The sequence below is a fragment of the Ochotona curzoniae genome, unplaced genomic scaffold, assembly GCF_017591425.1.
Source record: "Ochotona curzoniae isolate NIBS_2020 unplaced genomic scaffold, NIBS_Ocur_1.0 scaffold_4812, whole genome shotgun sequence".
Taxonomy (NCBI): domain Eukaryota; kingdom Metazoa; phylum Chordata; class Mammalia; order Lagomorpha; family Ochotonidae; genus Ochotona; species Ochotona curzoniae.
Genome location: NW_024467124.1, coordinates 690,998 through 709,495, shown reverse-complemented (window position 1 = coordinate 709,495; position 18,498 = coordinate 690,998). Strand labels below are relative to the sequence as shown.

General features: G+C 53.8%; 1 protein-coding gene across 3 annotated transcripts in view; it reads left to right on the top strand.

The window, feature by feature from the left end:
- Positions 1-13,525: 13,525 nt before the first annotated feature.
- Positions 13,526-18,498, top strand: part of MTCL1 (microtubule crosslinking factor 1) — a 123,018-nt gene continuing 118,045 nt past the window's right edge. For all 3 annotated transcript variants that reach the window (XM_040970590.1, XM_040970592.1, XM_040970591.1), the window contains exon 1: positions 13,526-14,593. In XM_040970590.1, the coding sequence (XP_040826524.1) occupies positions 13,526-14,593 (1,068 nt within the window). The remainder of the gene's footprint in view (positions 14,594-18,498) is intronic.

Below are 18,498 nucleotides of genomic sequence, written 5' to 3'. Positions count from 1 at the left end.
AGCAGGGAGCTGGATGGGAAGCAGGGCTGCTGGGATTAGAACCGGTGGCCATATGATCCCGGCGTGTTCAAGGTGAGGACTTTAACCACTACACTATCCCGCTGGGCCCTAAAGATTAAATCTTAATGTATAAACCCTTACGGGGCACATGCAAACTCTATGAAATTCACTGTACTTGGCAAACTTGCTTTTCTAAATGAAGGAGCCCTCACCAGGGCAAATGTGGACTTCGGGTGGCAAACGCAGTCCTCCTGACCCATTCAAGGAGACCTTCCCGGCGATGTAGATTTCTGTGGATGCACGTACTCGGAAGGTAACTTCAGGTCAGTTAAGATTGCTTTTCCATTTCAAAAGCTTCTAATGGCTATCGGGGCTGATGGAAACAGACCGTCCAAATAGAATTAGCTCCCATGGTTTTGCTCCTGAAAACACAGCTGTCTCTTCTAAGGAGCGGGGGAAGGCAATATTCGCGCTTCTGCTCCCATCGCTCAAGGTGAAGAAAAAACCTGAGCATTTAGGCTGCGTTCCGTCCACCTGGCCTGACCGTGGGGGTGTACCGCGGCACGCTCAGGGAGCAAGGGTTTGCTAAGGAAATGAACGGACCCCACGAGCCCCCAGCCCCTGTCTCCATGCAACAAGCAGCGACTCAGGGATCTGAACATTTGCGTACAAACAACACTTGCAGGGGCGGGCCTGAATTAGGCCGGGGCTTGATATGCTAATTACAAGTCGGTGGCATCTTTGAAGACGGTTTGAAAGACGATTTAGAACTGCAGAGAACTGAGGCCGGAAGAGGCGAAGTGGCCTGCCGAGAGCTCTCACTCACTAATGAGTGGGAAACGCGCTGTGTGCCGCAGGTCTGCAGGCTTCCGTTCGTTGAATTCCCTCGACGATTCTCGGCTGAGGATGCTGGTAACTGTTACAGTCACACAGAGCAAGCAACACTAATTCGCCCAGACCGACCTCGAGTGCAGAGGGAAACCTACACGGCTTAGGCTGCGGTCAGTCTGGTCCCTAAAGAAGGACATTTGAAAGTCATTCTTGGCATACAGTGACAGAGCTAAAACTGCCCCTCCCAATCTTTAAGTCAGCAACCTGTTCACTTCCTGCTGTTATTACATGCAAAAGGCTTTATTTCTTGAATTAGAAAACAAAAAGTAGGCATTTTATAAATTTTAGTTAGTCTTCTAGTGCGCTCCCAATCAAGTTGGCCATCATCGGAAGTTATTCCACTCTACTCACAAGTTGTTTAAGTAGCAACACAGCTTGCCTTAACACTGAATCTACAGCAAAAGAAAAAAATCCATGTTCTTTTTCTGAACTTCTCCCTCCTTTGGGATTTTCAGTGTTTCTGACAACAATTGAGGTGGTGTGGGCTCTGCCCTTAATTTAAAATTTTTAAGAAAAGAAAACATCGGGCCCGGCGTGGTGGCACAAGTGGTTAAAGGTCCTCGCCTTGCAAGCGTCGAGATCCCATGTGGGCACAGGTTCATGTCCTGGCTGCTCCACTTCCCAGCCAGCTCCCTGCTGTTGTCCTGAGAAAGCAACAGAGGCTGGCCCAAAGTCTTGGGACCCTGCACTCACATGGGAGACCTGGAAAAAAATTCCTGGCTCCTGCCTTCGGATCAGCTCAGCTGCAGCTGTTGTCATTTGGGGAATAAACCAGCAGATGGAAGATCTCTTTGTCTCTCCTTCTCTTTATAAATCTCATCTGCCTTTCCAATAGAAATAAATAAATCTTAAAAAAAAAAAAAAGGGCAGGGAGTGGGACTCATCCAAATCTACATTTCAGCTTTCACACAACAAGAAGTAGCAATTCCCCGATTCCAGAAGTGTCTCAGCAGGGCACTGTGCACCACTGAGACTTCCTGAGCAGCAGGCAAGCTGCTGTGAGAGCAAGACGAAGTGGCAAGCTGCGGTGTGCGTGGCACAGGCCCTGGGTGTGTCCTGCCCATGCTGTGCCCTGAGGCCAGGCAAGACTTCAACAACAGGAAATTCAGAGTTGGTCACCCACCGGGCTCCTGAGAGCTTGGGCGATACTAGGGTGGATTGAGATGGGTTCTAGCTGGGTCTAACCTACACTGGATGCTCATCCAAGCGGGAGGGAGGACTGACCAGAGAAGAGTCTTTGGTGCCCTGTGGCACCTGCAGGAATAGAAAAGTCTCAATGAGAGAGGGCTTGTCTCTGAGCACCTGCTGGGTCCCCTGTCGTCCCGAAGGGCCTTTCTAGTTTCTTCAGAGGTGTTTGCTTGGCCATCACGCTAGTTCCCTGGGTCAGCCTCAGGCAGGCTATAGCTCCAGCCAGACCACAGCCTCCAAAACAGTCAGAAGAAAGATGGGTTGTGGCCAAACGCTCTCTGCACATTGGTTTGGGACACCTGCCCCAGGCAGTGTGATGCTGGAAAGGCTGAAGTCCGTACTTACAAGCTAACTACATTCTAAACCTTCGTGACCCTGGTCATCATGACTTCACATCTCATGGAATCACACTGTTGATGCACAAATCACTAAGAATGAGGTTTAGATTTTTTGTTGTTGTCTTGTTTTAAAGATTTACTTATTTTTATTGGAAAGTCAGATTTTTTAAAAAGATTTATTTATTTTTGTTGGGAAATCAGATAAACAGAAAAGAGAGTCAGAGAGGAAGATCCTCCATCTTGTGGTTCACTCCCCAAGTGGCCACAATGGCTGGAACTGAGATGATCTGAAGCCAGGAGCAAGCAGCTTCTTTTGGGTCTCCCATGCGGGTGCAGCGTCCCAATGCCTTGGGTTGTCCTTGACTGCTTTCCCAGGCCACAGGCAGGGAGCTGGATGGGAAGTGGAGCAGCCGGGACACAAAGTGGTGCCCATATGGGATCCTGGTGCATGCAAAGCAGGGACTTTAGCCATCGGGCTGCTGTGTCAGGTTCTTCTACACCCTGTAGCACCCAAGCACGACCCAAGATCATTCCAGGGCAATGACACGTGTCCGCTGTTTATTGCCTGATGCAGCCTAAGGAACACTGGTGCAAACAGCAGTGTTGTTTGCAGGAAGATGGGAAAGCCCAAGTGAGTGGATCTCAACGGTCTGCAACTTCCTGGAGTCTCTGACAACCTGCCTCTGCCTTTAATTCTGTGAAGAACGTTCTTGTAGCTCTGAATTTAAACCTTTGGAAGGCTCTAGACACAATTGCTGACTGCGAGACGGGTGTGGTTCGCTCTACTTCTAATCCAGCAGCCTCCCTGCCGATGATCTGAGAAAACCAGCAAAACCTGCCCGGGGTTTGGGGCCCTGGATCTGTGTTAGAGCTCTGGAAGCATGCGCCTAGCTCCTTGCCTTTGGCCTTGCTTGGCCATGGCCACTGTGGCCATCTGGAGTGAATCAGCAGGTGGAAGATCTCTCTCTCTCTCCATATTATGATTTTTTTAAGATTTATTTTTATTATTATTGTTATTTTTATTGGAAAGGCGGATATACAGAGAGGAGAGACAGAGAGGAAGATCTTCCGTCCGATGATTCACTCCCCAAGTGAGCGCAACGGCCGATACTATGCCGATCCAAAGCCAGGAGCCTCTTCTGGGTCTCCCACGCGGGTGCAGGGTCCCAAAGATTTGGGCCATCCTCGACTGTTTTCCCGGGCCACAGGCAGGGAGCTGGATGGGAAGCAGGGCTGCCGGGATAGAACCAGCGCCCATATGGGATCCCGGGCATGCAAGGCAAGGATCTTAACCACTGCGCCACCACGCCGGGCTCATGACTTTTAAATAAACAAATCTTTGGGCAAAAAAATATGTTTTTTCCCCCAAAAGCATCTTTTAGCTCAGGGGCAGCCTCTCCCAGTCCCCATCTGAGGACTGGCTGCTCTACACTATGACTCAACTCAAGGTTTTTAACTAAACAGTTGCTTCCCTACAGTTAAAAAAAAAGAAAGAAAAAGAAAGAAACAAGAAAATTTCATCAAGGGGCCAGCACTGTGGCATAGCACATGAGGCCGCTGTGTGTGGTGCCGACATTCACATACTCCTGGCTGTTCTACTCCTGATCCAGCTCTCAGTTAATATGCTTGGGGAAGCTGGCTGCTGAGGCCCTCTGGGGAATTAGCAGATGGGATACTGTATGGGGGGGGGGGTACCCTGTCAGTCTGCTTTTCAAATATATTCCTATATTTAAAGTTCTACTTATTTTTATTGGAAAGGCAGATTTACAGAGAGAATACCAAACAGAAAAAAAAAATCTTCCGTCTGTTGGTTCATTCCCGAAGTGTCTGCAGCGCCTAGAGCTGAGCCAATCCGAAGCCAGGAGCCAGGAACTTCCTCCAAGACTCCCACACAGGTGCAGGAAACTCAATAACTAAAAAAAAGAAAAAATGATTGAGCCCAGTGCAATAGTCTAGTTACTAAATTACTGCCTTGCACATGCCAGGATCCTATATGAATGCCTGTGCATGTCCTAGATGCTCCACTTCCCATCCGGCTCCCTGCTTGTGGCCTGGGAAAGCAGTTGAGGATGGCCCAAAGCCTTGGGACCCTGCACCTGTGTGGGAGACCCAGAGGAAACCCTGGCTCCTGGCTTTGAAACGGCTCAGCTCTAGACATTGTGGCCACTTGGGGAGTGGGCCAGCAGGCAGAAGATCTCTCTCCCCTTCCTTCTCTCTGTCTGCCTAATAAAAATAAAGCCAATCTTTAAAAAAGAAAAGAAATGCTCAGTGTGTAATTCCATGATCCTGCATGTTAGCTGGTCGTCTGAGGTCTTGTGCTGCAAAGTGCCATTACGCAATGAGAGGATTTACAGTCTTGTTTTTGTCTTCCCCCATCACCATCCCAGAGCGGCTGTGCTGGTGTAGGGCTCTGTGATGTGGGCTATGTTGCAGGAGCCAGGCCAGGCCCTGGGAACATGGTGGCCCGGGCCACCGAGAGGCCGGCATCCCATGTCGACAGCACTTTTCTCTTTGCCGTTCCGTACGAGATGGTCTGCTGTTCCCAGCTTCTGTGCGTAGCCTCATGTTTTAGATTATTTAGCTGTCTCCGTGGGTGGATATAGAAGACGAATGAGTAGCAGGAAAGGTGGTGGGGATTCTTTCAGTTTCCGTGCCAATTGGAGCTGAAAGAGTTAAGTAAATCGAAGGCATCTTCGTGTGGGCCGACGTGAGCACAGTCAGTCTGATTCCACTTGCAGGCGTTCTTCCCTTGCGTGAACCCCCGGATGGGCTCCCAGGCCAGGCCCAGCTCCTGCTGCGGGCTCTGTGCTCACGCGTTGTAACTGCAGAAGGCAGGAGAGCTCCACGGTGCCGACCAGAGGATTCCAGCCACGGGCTTCCAGAGTTAGGGACGGGCAAATGAGAGGACAGCAAATGTTTTCTTTCTTTCTGTTTAAGAAAACCCTTAAGGCTGGTGCGGCAGTCTAGTGGCTAAAGTACTCCCCTTGAATGCGCCAGGGTCCCATATGGCCACCGGTTCTAATCCCGGCAGCTCCACTTCCCATCCAGCTCCCTGCTTGTGGCCTGGGAAAGCAGTTGAGGACAGCCCAAAGCATTGGGACCTTGCACCCGTGTGGGAGACCTGGAAGAAGTTCTGGCTTTGGATTAACACAGCTCTGACCATGAGGACCATTTGCTTGGGGAGTGAACCAGCAATGGAAGATCTGTCTGTAAATCTGACTTTCCAATACAAGAATAAATAAATCTTTTTTTTTAAAAAAAAAGAAATACAATTTATATGAAAGTCAGACTTGCAGAGGAGACAGGAGAGGCAGAGGAAAGCCCTTCCACCTGCTGGTTCGCTCTCCAGATGGCCATGATGGCCAGGGCTCGGAAGTCTGCTGCCAGGAGCTTTGCCCGGTCCCTCACGCGGAGGGCAGGACCCTGAGCCCTTGGGCCATCCTCTGTTGCTTTTCTCAGGCCACTGCCAGGGAACTGGCTGGGAAGTGGAGCAGCTGGGACAGGAACCGACCCCTCTATGGGATGCTTCTGTCCCAGCTGGCAACTTTGCTGTGCTGCAAACGCCGGTGCCTCAGAATAGTTTTCTTAAAAATACTTTCTATAATTTTAGCAAGTATGGTGTCCAAGGAAAGGAGTCCAAATTTATCATTCGAAGTTTGGCAAACATGTCAGAGCTTGTGTAAGGGAAAGCTCCCCCCGTGGATGAAAGCAGGTCTCTTCCACTTGCTGTGCATGGGACCCACAGAAAGCAGGCCCCCTCTCGCCGCGTGGGACTGATGAATCTAGGCTCTGTTCTGCTACAGATCTGGGTTCTGGGTTCTGTTCTGTAATGCAGGGGTGTGTATGCGGCGGTTGGAGGGCAGGGGTCAAGCCCAGGGAAGGGAGACACACGCCATTCCCACACCCACCAGGAGAGGGCGTCCTCTAAGACACCTCTGTTCTTTCAGGAAGCGTTCTCAATTCCTTTCTGTCCATTTTTTTTTTTTTTGCAATTTCATAAATATGTATTTGTGTTCGACAGGAGGGAGTTACAGGAGGAGCAGGGAACACAGACGGGTCTTTCATGTGCTGGCTCGCTCCCCACATGGGCCACTCCCAAGCCAAGAGCCAGAAATCCTTTTGGGAGCCAGAAATGTTTTTGGGTCCCTACACCTATGTGGGTGCAGGGGCCCAGTCTGGGGGCTTCCTCTGCGGCTTTTTCCAGGCTCGAAGCAGGGAGTTGGTTCAGAAGTGGAGTGGGGGACTTGAACTCACACCCCATGGGATGCCAGCGTCACAGGTCCTGGAAGTTTCACATGCTATGCCACAGCACCAGCCTACTTAATTTTTTTTTTTAATTTTTAAAAATTATTTTTAATTGTTTTTATTATTTTTATTGCAAAGTCAGATGTATACAGAGGGGAGGAGAGACAGAGAGGAAGATCTTCCATCCACTGATTCACTCCCCAAGTGACCGCAACAACTGGTGCTGTGCTGATCCAAAGCCAGGAGCCAGGAGTTTTTCTGGGTCTCCCACACAGGTGCAGGGTTCCAAGGCTTTGGGCCGTCCTCCACTGCTTTCCCGGGCCACAAGCAGGGAGCTGGATGGAAAGTGGGGCTGCCGGGATTAGAACCAGCGCCCATAAGGGATCCTAGCGCGTTCAAAGCAAGGCGAGGACTTTTAGCCACGAGGCTGCTGTGCCAGGCTCTCCTGAGATATTTTTAGCAGTGCAGCTGCAGTAGATATCAAAATTGCACTTTGTGTCACTTGGAAGTTTTCATTGTGATTTCCGTGTCTGATCACTGCATTCTTGAGGTAGTGCCACTCCAGGTGTCGGTGTCCTCCATAGAAAGCTCTTGTGTTTGCATCTTAGTCATGATTCTACGTAGAGAATTCCATAGTTTTGTGGACTTGCATCTAAGGTCTAAATATTGACATGCATATTATTTTGTTAAATGTTGCTTTCTGATTTGTGTTTTGTACTACCATTAGAGAACTGTATTGATTTTTTAAAACATGATCTATTTATTTGTTTTTATGGAAAGTCAGATTTACAGAGAGAAGGAGAGACAGGAAGATCTTGAGTCTGCTGGCTCACTCCCCAAGCGGCCACAACAGCCTGAGCAGAGCCGAGCCGAAGCCAGGAGCCAGGAGCTTCTTCTGGGTCTCCCATGTGCGTGCAGGGACCCAAGGCCTTGGGCCGTCCATGACTGCTTTCTCAGGCCATCATAGGAAGCTGGCGGGGAAGTGGAGCAGCCGGGAGTCAAACCTGTGCCCACATTGGATCGTGGTGCGTGCAAGGCGAGGATGTAGCCACTAGCACATTGCACCGGGCCCTTGTATTCAGTTTTTAAAAACACGTGTTTAGGGGAGTAACACGCATCTGTAATGATTCTTGCTTTTAGTAGAGAGGATTTTTTAGAATAGAGCTGTCTTGTGCAGGCATTTACCTTGGTGCTAAGCCCCCCACGTCCCACGGAGCGGTCTCTGGCTCCAGGCCGACTCTGGCTCCTGCCCCGGCTTCCTGTAAGTGCAGGCCCTGAGAGGCAGCGAGGACTGCTTACAGAGCGGGGTCCTTGCCGTCCACGTGAGACCTAGGTTGCATTTTGGGAGCCGTGTCCTGCCCATCCGAAGTCCTGGCAGGCACCTGAGACATGGTTCTGTGGATGAGACCCAGTTTTCTCTCTCCTCCTCCTCTTCTGTCTCTTATAAATTTAAAAAACAAAACAAAGGCCCAGCGCGGTGGCCTAGCAGCTAAAAGACCTCACCTTGCACATGGATGCTAGTTCTAATCCCGGCAGCCCCGCTTCCCATCCAGCTCCCTGCTTGTGCCCTGGGAAAGCAGTCAAAGACGGCCCAAAGCCTTGGGACCCTGCACCCGCGTTGGAGACCTGGAAGAAGTTCCTGGCTCCTGGCTTCAGATCAGCGCAGCTCCGGCCGTTGCAGCCACTTGGGGAGTGAATCAGTGGATGAAAGATCTTCATCTCTGTCTCTCATCCTTTCTCTATATCTGACTTTCCATAAAAATAAAATAAAATTTTCAAAAAATATATATTTTGGGCCCGGCGCGGTGGCACAGTGGTTAAGGTCCTCGCCTTGCACGCCTGGGATCCCATATGGGCGCCGGTTCTAATCCCGGCAGCCCCGCTTCCCTTCCAGCTCCCTGCCTGTGGCCCGGGAAAGCAGTCAAGGACGGCCCAAAGCCTTGGGACCCTGCACCCGCGTGGGAGACCCGGAAGAGGCTCCTGGCTTCGGACTGGCATAGCATCGGCTGTTGCGCTCACTTGTTGAGTGAATCATCGGATGGAAGATCTTCCTCTCTGTCTCTCCTCTCTGTATATCTGCCTCTCCAATAAAAAAAATAATAATAAAAATAAATCTTTAAAAAAAATAGAAATGCAGATCTTTTCAAAAAAATAAATAAAATAAAATAAATAAAATAAATCTTTAAAAAAATATATATATATATTTCAAGAGATATTGGTATATATGCTAGTATAATCAAAAAACACCTTGGGCATATATATATGTCCATGTAATTGTACTCCATGCATAATAATTTTTCACTTCAAAATAAGATTAATGAAAATGCTTTTTAAAACATTGGACTGGCATGGTGGTCCAGCATGCTATTCCTCCAACTGCAGTGCTGACATGCCATGTGGGTGCCAGTTTAGTCCTGGCTGTTTCACTTCCCAGCCAGCTCCCTGCTAATGGCCTGGGAAAGCAGTGGAGGATGGCTCCAGGCCTTGGGCCCCTGCATCCAGGTGAGAGACCCCATAAGGGGCTCCTAGCTTCAGATAGGCTCAGCTCTGGCCCTTGCAACCACCTGGGGAGTGAATCAACAAACGGAAGATATGTCTCTTCGTCTCTTCCTTTCTCTCTTTGTAGTACTGACTTTCAAGTAAAATTAATCAGTGTTTCAAAAAAAAAAAAAACCACCTACATTGATTTATATGTAAAATAACAGATTCCAGGCTGGGATAATGACAAGCTTTTTTTTGTCAATGCTTCAGTGGACACTGGAGAACCGTGCAGTAGGTGGCACAGTTCTCTGAGCATGCCAGGCTGCCTTCTGCCCTACTTACGCCAGCAGTGTCCCCACCAACCCCATTCCAATGGACAACAGAAGACATGATGACACACGACCGCGTGCCCACGAGGGGGCGCTCCTACCTTCACTAAGAACGACTGGTCAAGCGCTATGGGGTCTTCAGGGAAACTCTTCTTTCCAAGAGAAGTGAGATTTGTTTCCATTGCAGGTTTAGTTCCATGACCGACTGCAGCATTTAACGCATGCCATATATTTCTAAAATATGTAGAAAATTAAATCAAAATATAAGTTAATTTGGGGCCCAATGGCTAAGTCCCTGCCTTGTACGCACTGGGATCCCATATGGCACGAGTTCATATCCTGGCTGCTCTACTTCCCATCCAACTCCCTGCTTGTGGCCTGGGAAAGCGGTGGAGGATGGCCCCAAGCCTTGGGCCCCTGCACCCGTGTGGGAGACCCAGAAGAAGCTCCAGGTCCTGGCTTCACACCAGTGCAGCTCTGGCCTTCTGGCCATTTGGGGAGGGAGCCAGCAGATGGAAGATCTTTCTCCTTTTTTCTGTAAATCTGCCTTTCAAATTAAAAAAAATTTTTTTTAGAGAAATGCATATTATGAAAAAAATCTGCATGGATTTCAAACTTTTTGTGTACCAAAAAAAAACCCCTTTATTTTTCAATTCAGTCTTCCTCAAACTGTTGAAGTGAGCCAGAGGCAAGAAAATCTCTCTGTATTCATTTGAGAGGAAGAATTAGAGAGAGAGGCTTTTATCCCCTGGTTCACTCCCCAAAGGGTCACAACAGTGACCTCTGGCCAGGTGGAAACCTGGAGCCTCTCCCGGTTTCCCTTGCTTGTGCGGGGACCCAGGCCTTTGGGATCAGCAAGGAGCTGGCTCAGAGGTGAAGCTGACAGAACTCCGTGCCCATCTGGCATGCCAGGATCCCAGGCAAAGGCTTAACCTATACCTCTGCATCGGTCCCAACACTGAAGATTTTCTCTCTCTCCCAAAGTTTGGTCTCACCACACTAAAAAAAAAATTTTTTTTTTGTTTTTCAAAAGTCAGATATACAGAGAGGAAGATCTTCAGTCCGATGATTCATTTCCCATGTGGCCGCAATTCCCATTCTGGTACAGGTTCCCAAGGCTTTGGGCCATGCTCAATTGCTTTCCCAGGCTGCAAGCAGGGAGCTGGACGGGAAGCAGGGCTGCTGGGATTAGAACCAGCACCTATATGGGATCCCAGTGTGTGCAAGGCGAAGATTTTAGCTGCTAGGCTACTGCGTTGGGCCCTGGTCTTGACATATTTTAAAGAGTTTTGGAGGTTATTGCACTAATAGGAAATAATGGCGACAGTGTTGCTATCAATGCCGTACTACAGGCCACGTAGAGAACAAGCAGCTTGGGCAGAATCTGAACCCAGAGCTGCGTGGTGTCCAAGCCATGGCCCTTGCAGCCCAGCGCCATGCTCTCTGCAGTGAGATCTCGGTAAAGTCAGCTGGACATTAGCCGTCACACCCCGTGCTCTGGGCCTCTGTGGAAGAGCGAGAAACCTGCAGGCCTGCAGCACTGAGGTGCTGGGGGAATCCAGGGCCCAGGAGGGCACAGGGAGGCAACCCAGAGAGAGACATGCCAGCCCAAGAAGCCATGCCCATTTGGATGAAACCTCAGCTGGCACTCTGCAAGGGAGGTCTAGCCCTGGAGAAACCACGCCCGTCTTCCGGCAGCCACCTTGCATTGGCCAAACACAGTGGACCCAGGAAGGAGCCCGGGACACCCCTCCTGGGTGGGTGGTCCCTTCCAGACAGCACCGTGGAGGAAGGGCAGGGTGCAGCTTCAAGAGCCGCAGACCCAATAGGCAGAGTCACCCAGGGTCCCACTGTTGCTCTATAGAAGGAACATCCTAAACCTCTATAAATAGTAAACTTCCTCTTACCTTTGGACTAATCTGATTGGCCAAAATAATCACACGTGGCTTTAAAAGTGTTGATGACCCGAGCAGATCACTCTCTCTGCTCCTGAAAGTCACTGAATGCCTGCTGGCCAGGGGTCACAGTCACGGTTGCCACACTAATGATGAGGCTGTTTTGTCTGGCTGGAGGTCTGGGTTCCTGCTTGATGTTCTGGGAAGCGCCCCTGGTGAAGAACATTTGGGGAGCCTCGTGCCTGCTTGGCACGAGGGAGCTGGCAAGCTTGCACTGAGGCCTGGGCATAAACCCTGCAGCCCCCTGAGGCTGTTGGGAGGCTTCTAGATTCTGGAGGGAAAAGGGGGGACTTCGAGATGAAGATCAGGGGCTGGGGTTACAGGTTCTGCCCCTTGATGACTGGCAGCCACCTCTGGGGGATGGAGGGCAGCGCTGGGGTGTGGCTGGGAAGGCTCCAAGGGCAGTCACATCCCCAGTCCTGCTGTGCTGTCACCACGCCTGAAATCCAGACATTTTATGGCATTTGGATACTTGGCATCTTGGTGGGTGTTCTCTCCCCATGAAAGCAATTCCCAGAGAACCCCCCGGAAGCTCCCAAGATGGAAGCAACAGAACAGGCAGGGTTCCAGTGCCCCAGCCCTGGCTCACTTAGGCAGGTGAGGGAGGGCTCAGGACTCCCCTAGGATCCAAGATTTGGTGTCCCCGTCTTCCAGCAGCACTGACCTGCCCTTCCACCTCCTGCAGAACATCCTGGCTTCTTCCCTGCTGCAAGACCAAGCTGTCCTGGGAACACGGGAGCATCCGCAGCCTGGGTTAGGGGTCCACACCCCCCCCCATCCCTTAGCTTAGCACTTTAGAATTAGAGCTTGCCCCTGGTCCTGGCAATGCCAAGACTAGAGGGCAGCTCAGGCCCCACTCCTTGGGCGGTACTTATTTATTTATTTAACACCTGGGACGGAAGCTCTGCCCAGTGATATGCAAAAAGCGCTTTACATTTTGCATGGTGCATTCGCATACTTGCTCACTTCACCCTCACCCAGCCTGCTGGCTTTGTTTTCTAGTCGTACAGGTGAGGGAACTTTACCCTGGTGACAGAACCAAGAGGGAGGCGTCTGCTGGATTAAGAACCCCCGAGGTTCTGGGTCTGCATCCCGGCTCAGCCCCAGCTCCCGCCAAGGCGCCTCAGGCAAGGGACCTCACTTCCCTGGAACGCCTCACGTGTCAAGAAAACAGCCATTCCAGTCAGGGGCCGTTGGGAGGCCTAAATAAAACCAGGCCCAATAAGCGTCTCGCTGAGCACAATGTCTCCTTCCCAGCTGCATCTCCTCCCTACAGAAGCGTCCCGAGACGCCCTGGTGCCAGCCGCTCAGCGCCATGCCCGCTTGGATGCGATCCCTGCGCCGGGTCCTTAAAGGCCCAGGGACGCCGGGCACAACGCGACCAGGCCGCTGAGGGAAGGAACTGCGGGGGTCCTGGACCAGCCGGAGCGCGCGTGGCGGCTCCCACAGCACGCACCGCAGAGGGTGCGCAGCTTCGGTGTCCCGGGGAGGGCCCCGCGCCCACACACTTCCCGACTCGTCCACTCTTCTGGCCAACGAGTCGGGGACGTCAGAGAGCCATCAGGGAGCCAGGGCGCAGGCAGCGTGCAGCTTAGTGGCCGCGGTGCCCCAGCGCCCGGACCCCGCCCCCGGCCCGCCCCCAGCCCCGGCGCGACGGGCGGGAGGCGGGACGTGCGCAGCGGGCGCGGGGGGCGCGCGCGTGCAGCCTCTCGGCGCGGGGAGCCGTGGGGGCGCGGGCCGGCAGTGGGCGGGGAGCCGGGCGCGCGCGGGGCCGGCGCGGAGTGCCAGGCGGTGGCGGAGGAGGCGGCGCACCCGCGAGGCCCGGAGTCGAAGGGGATGCGAGAGGCGGTGCCGGCAGAACTGGGACGGCGGTGACCTCGGCGAGGCCAGAGCGAGGCAGCAGCGGCGGCGGCGGTGGCGGCTGCGAGCTCCGCGGGAATCCTCCGGGGAAGGGGCGGGGGAGGGGACGGCGGCAGCGCGGGGCGCAGCCCGGGCGGGGCCGGGGGCCAGTGATGAGCGAGCGCACGGGGAGGCTGCACGCCGCCGCCACTGCCGCCCGGAGCATCCACCGCCCGAGTCGCTGCCGGCGATCCAGGCTATGGAGTCGCTGAACGGCCCCACGAGCGGCGGCGCCCCGGACGCCAAGCCTCAGCCGCCCGGCCAGCACCACCGCCACCACCACCACCTCCACCCGCTGGCTGAGAGGAGGAGGCTGCACCGCGCGCCCTCGCCCGCCAGACCCTTTCTCAAGGACTTGCACACCCGACCTGCCGCGCCCAGCCCGGCTCCCTCCGCCCCTTCCCCTGTCCGAGCCCCGGTGTCCGCCGCCCCGCGTTCGCCCAACCTGGCGGGCAAAGCGCCACCCTCGCCAGGGCCCCCGGCCGCTCCCGGGCGCCTCTCTCGGCGCAGCGGCGGTGTCCCCGGCGGGAAGGACAAGCCACCGCCGGGCGCCGGGGCCAGGGCGCCGAGTGGCGCCAAGGCCGCCCAGGGAACCAGGAGGGCGGCGCGCGCGGGGCCCGCGGAACCCTTCAGCCGGACTGCGAAGCCGCCTGCGGCCGAACTGTCTCCCGCCGCCGCTGCCGCCAAGAGCCGCAAACCCAAGCGCGGCTCCGGGGCGCCCCCGATCCGCACCCTCGGCGCCCCAGCCCCGGCTGCTCGGATCCCCTCTGTGACTCTCTCCGTGACCTCGGCGGCCGGCTCCCCCGCGCCGGGTTCGCGCATCAGCCACACGGACAGCAGCTCCGATCTCTCCGACTGCGCCTCCGAACCCCTGTCTGATGAACAGCGCCTGCTCCCGGCAGCCAGCAGCGACGCCGAGTCTGGCACCGGCTCCAGCGACCGAGAACCCCTGAGAGGAGCGCCCACGCCCAGCCCTGCATCCCGAGGACCTCCACCTGGCAGTCCCGAACCCCCAGTGCTCCTCGTCGCGCCCCCCGTCGCCTCTCTTGGGGGCCGAAGTAGCCCAGCCGGGTTCCCCGTAGGGTCGCCAGGACCCTATGCAGCGGACGATGCTGGGGGTCGCGTGCCGCCGGAGCGAGCGCTCCCTGGGACTCCCAAGGAGTCCGGTTTGGGCGAGCAGCCGCGGCTTGTGCAGGTGCCGGCGGCAGAGGAGGAGGAGTTGCTGCGCGAGATGGAAGAGCTGCGCTCCGAGAACGACTATCTCAAGGTGAGTGGGCGGCAGGTGTCCCGAGCGCGCCACCGGGAGGGCTTGCGGCTGTGGGCTGGGACGTTCCAGCCCGGTCAGCCTTCACTGCACTTCCTGGCGCCTGCGCGAGTTAGGCGCTGGGAAGTTCAGCCAAACTGCGGGAAGGAGCCCGAGACCTGTGGGTCGCAGCTTCTCACTCACCTAGCTCTTCCCCTGTCTGCAGATCTGGCCTTTTGAGCGTGCCTTTTGTTTTGTTGACATGTTGCGGGGCGGAGGGGAAGGAATGGCGGCGTCTTTGTGGATGCTTCAAGGGCCAGTGCCGGCCCCTCAGCTGTAGGGGCAGGGTTTTGCCTCGGTGGCTGAGTACATGTCAAGCGTGTTGCAGTTTGTGTAGGTTGTGGCAAGCGCAGGATGGGCGGTTTGGCAAGCTGCAGAGGCACCTGCAGCTTCTGCAGTTACAGAAGGAGCTGCCATATCTCCGTGTCTGCTTTGGGCTGTGGCAGCACCTGCAAGAGGGGGGGCCCTGGCGTTTGCCCTGATCAAGTGGAAGTTCAGGAGGGGTTCTTTGAGTGTGACCTGCGTTGAGGGTCAGCGGCGTTTTTGCTGGCCAGCCCTTCGCTGGCACCGGCCCTGCCAGTGCTTTCTAAGGAATCACGGTTTTCACTTTCTCCCGTCTCAGTGTTGTCCAGCAGGGACTGCTAAAGTGGCTGCTTAGTCTCCTTAGCTCTTAGGAGCTTCGTCTGGCTCCGTCCTTCTCTCCTGGGAGGAGGGCTGGCAGGGAGAGCCGAGGGCACAGACGGTGCTGGGTGACTTGAGGGAAAAGTAGGGGGTTTGTATCAGGGACAACTGTTTGGTCCTCAGGTTTAGTGAGTAATTCCAGTGGCGTAAAGTAACCCAAGTGGGTGTTAAGATCTTAACGCATGCCCTCCCAGACCAGCCCGGTGGCCCTGCTTTATCAGGAGGTGATGTGAGTCACCCGTTTTCTCAGCAAATGAAGAAGCTGCTGGGTGGAGGCCCGGGTTTTGAGGACTGTTTTTCAGGTGAGGAGTGGTGATGGCTTGTTCGGAACCGCAGGGCTGCTGAGCCGGCCTGGAGCTCACCCTCTTATCTTGGGGATTTTGTGCCGAGGAGAGAGCTAGAGTGGGATGTTGTCTGGAGTTTGCTTTTGTCACCTGTTCTTATGTAACAGGCTATAGTGTGATGCCCCGGGGTGAGGAAGGGAGAAGGCTGCTGTGTTGTGTGTTGCTCTGTCGTGACAGCAGCCCTGGAGCAAATCCCTGGAGCAAGGGTGACCTCCCTGAGCTGAGAGAGATAATCGGATTCCTTTTTATAGCCTCAGCTCCCACGGTGGGCCCCCACCAACTTTCCCGTGTTCCCCCCAAATCTTGACTGCTGAGCTGCAGAACGTGAATTTTCTTCCGTGATGTTTCTCATGATGTCTCTGATCTCAGGGTGGGCGAAGTTGGCTCTTGGATGACGTGGTATGGCTTTCTCTTGGCGGTGCTTAGGTGCCCGGTGTGGGCAGCAGGGCTCTGCCCGGCGTGTGCGCTGCCCTGTGGGGCTGGTCCGTTCTCTGCACAGCAGTACTTGGCTCTGCATTGATCATAACTCCAACGTCAGAGGCCAGGGGCTGAGACCCTGAAGACTGTCAGCTCAAGCCGGGTTCACAGCTCGGAAGCCTTGCTGCCTCTGTTTTCCTCCGCCTTCCGTTGCTGCAGGCTGTGCCCGTATTTCCAAAACAGGGCTGGTCTCTCAGCCTGCACCCACTCGTGGTTGCTGTGTTTGCTCAACGCAGGCTGAGGCCCTGACCTCTGCGGGACACCTGTGTGTTTTCTCTCCAGGTGACGGGGGACATCCTGGGTCCCTCTCCGCCAGCCTGTACATTCCACTGGCAAGGCTGACTTCGGCCTGAAGTGCTCAGTGGCCACTTCCTACAGAAAAGGTGTCAGTCATCTGTGTGCTGTGAGTCCGTTCGGCACCCTTTCCCTGACAGCAGGATAAGGGGATTGGGTGGAGAGGTGTGAAGGAACCTGGGACCGCACATCTGTGGAGCATGTGGCTGCTTAACCAAGAGTTTCAGCCGCGGGAGTTTGAGTTGAGTTGAGTTGAGTGAGCCAGCCCCTCGTGCGTGGTCGGGCCAGGCTAAGGGACCAGGGCAGGGCTATAGTTATGCCTTTGCATTCCAAGTTTAGAATGTGTACTCCGTAATGGGAGCTTCCCTTTGGGTATTGGTGTTGTTCAGGATACCTTATTATTATTATTATTATTTAAGATTTTAAAAATTTATTTGAAAGGTAGAGTTAGAGAAAGCAGGAGACCAAGCTTCTGCCTGCTGGCTCACTCCCCCAATGATTGTAATGGTTAGAGTTGGGGCAGATTGAACCCGTGAGCCAGGAGCCTGTCTGGGTCTCTCGTGTGGGTGCGGGGACCCAATACCCTCTGCTTCCCCAGGAGCATTCGCAGAGAGCTAATCAGAGGTGGAGCAGCAGGGACTTGAACTGGCGTCCACATGGGATGCTGGGCACTGCAGGCAACAATTTAACTTTTACCGAAAAATCAGATTTACACAAATGAGAGACAGAGAAAAACATCTATATACTGGTTCACTTCCCAAGAGGCCACAATGGCCAGAGCAGAGCCAATCCGAAGCCAGGAGCCAGGAACTTCCTTCAGGTCTCCCACGCGGGTGCAGGGTCCCAAGGCTCTGGGCCATCCTTGACTGTTTTCCCAGGCCACAAGCACGGAGCTGGATGGGAAGCGGGGCTTCCGGGATTAGAACTGGTGCCCATATGGGATCCCAGCAACATGTGTAAGGCGAGAACTTTAGCCGCTAGGCCACCGCACTGGACCCTGTATTTTGTTTTTAATTAAGATTTATTTATTTGAAAGAGTGACAGAGATGCAGGTAGAGGTAGAGCTATAGAAATATATAGAGATGATAGAGAATTCTTCCATCAACTGGTTCACTGCCCTACATGGCTGCAAGAACAGGAGCTGGATCCTGTCGAAACCAGGGACCTCTAAGTCCATCTGAGTCCCACATAGTAGCAAGAGTCCACTGCTTTCCCAGGCACATTAACAGGAAGCAGGATCAGAGGTGCTGCAACGGGGACCCAAATCCTTGCTTCAATATGAAATGCTGACATCACAAATGGTTGCCTAACTTGCTGCACCACACGCTGGCCTGAACAGTGTGTGCCACTGTCGACAATCTACAGCAACTAAATGGGCAAACTGCTTAGGACGCAGGCTGTCCGACCTGGCGCCAGGAACCCTGATGCACGGAAGGGCATGGGAAGCAGAATAGCCAGAATATAAACTGGTGCCCCTGCAGGAAGCCAGCACATGCAAGGTGAGGATTCAGCCCCTGAGCCATGATGCTGACCCTGCAGGTTAACTTGATGAGCCACAATACCAATAGCAGGCCTTCAGGGCTGCTATTCAAGATCATAGGCGGAAGTGTATCTAGGACCAGCTGGTCCAGGGAGAAGAGACGCTGCAGAGAGCTCTCACGTTTGCGTACAACATCCCTCTCTAGGTGTTAGCCAGCTCAGCACTGACAGCTTTCTGGACTGTAGTGACCACGTGAAGTCTCCTTACTGGGCAGGACTGTCACAGTTTGTGACTGCTAATGATCAGAGACATAAGGCCAACGAAACCCCAAGAGGATGCCATGCTGTTGGTGAAATTCTCTTGGCTGTGAGCCAGACTGCTGTTTGAAAATTGCCAATGCCAACAGAGAGGTGCGCAGTGGGCAGGGGGCGTCTCCTCTGACCTTGCTTCCTCTCCCTCCTCCACCTTCCTCAAAGGGCATCTGGGTTTCTGGACAAAGAGTGACTTTTTTTTAAACTGAAATTAAAAAAAAAAATTTTTTTTTTAATTGGAAAGTCAGATGTACAGAGAGGAGGAGAAACAGAGAGGAAGAT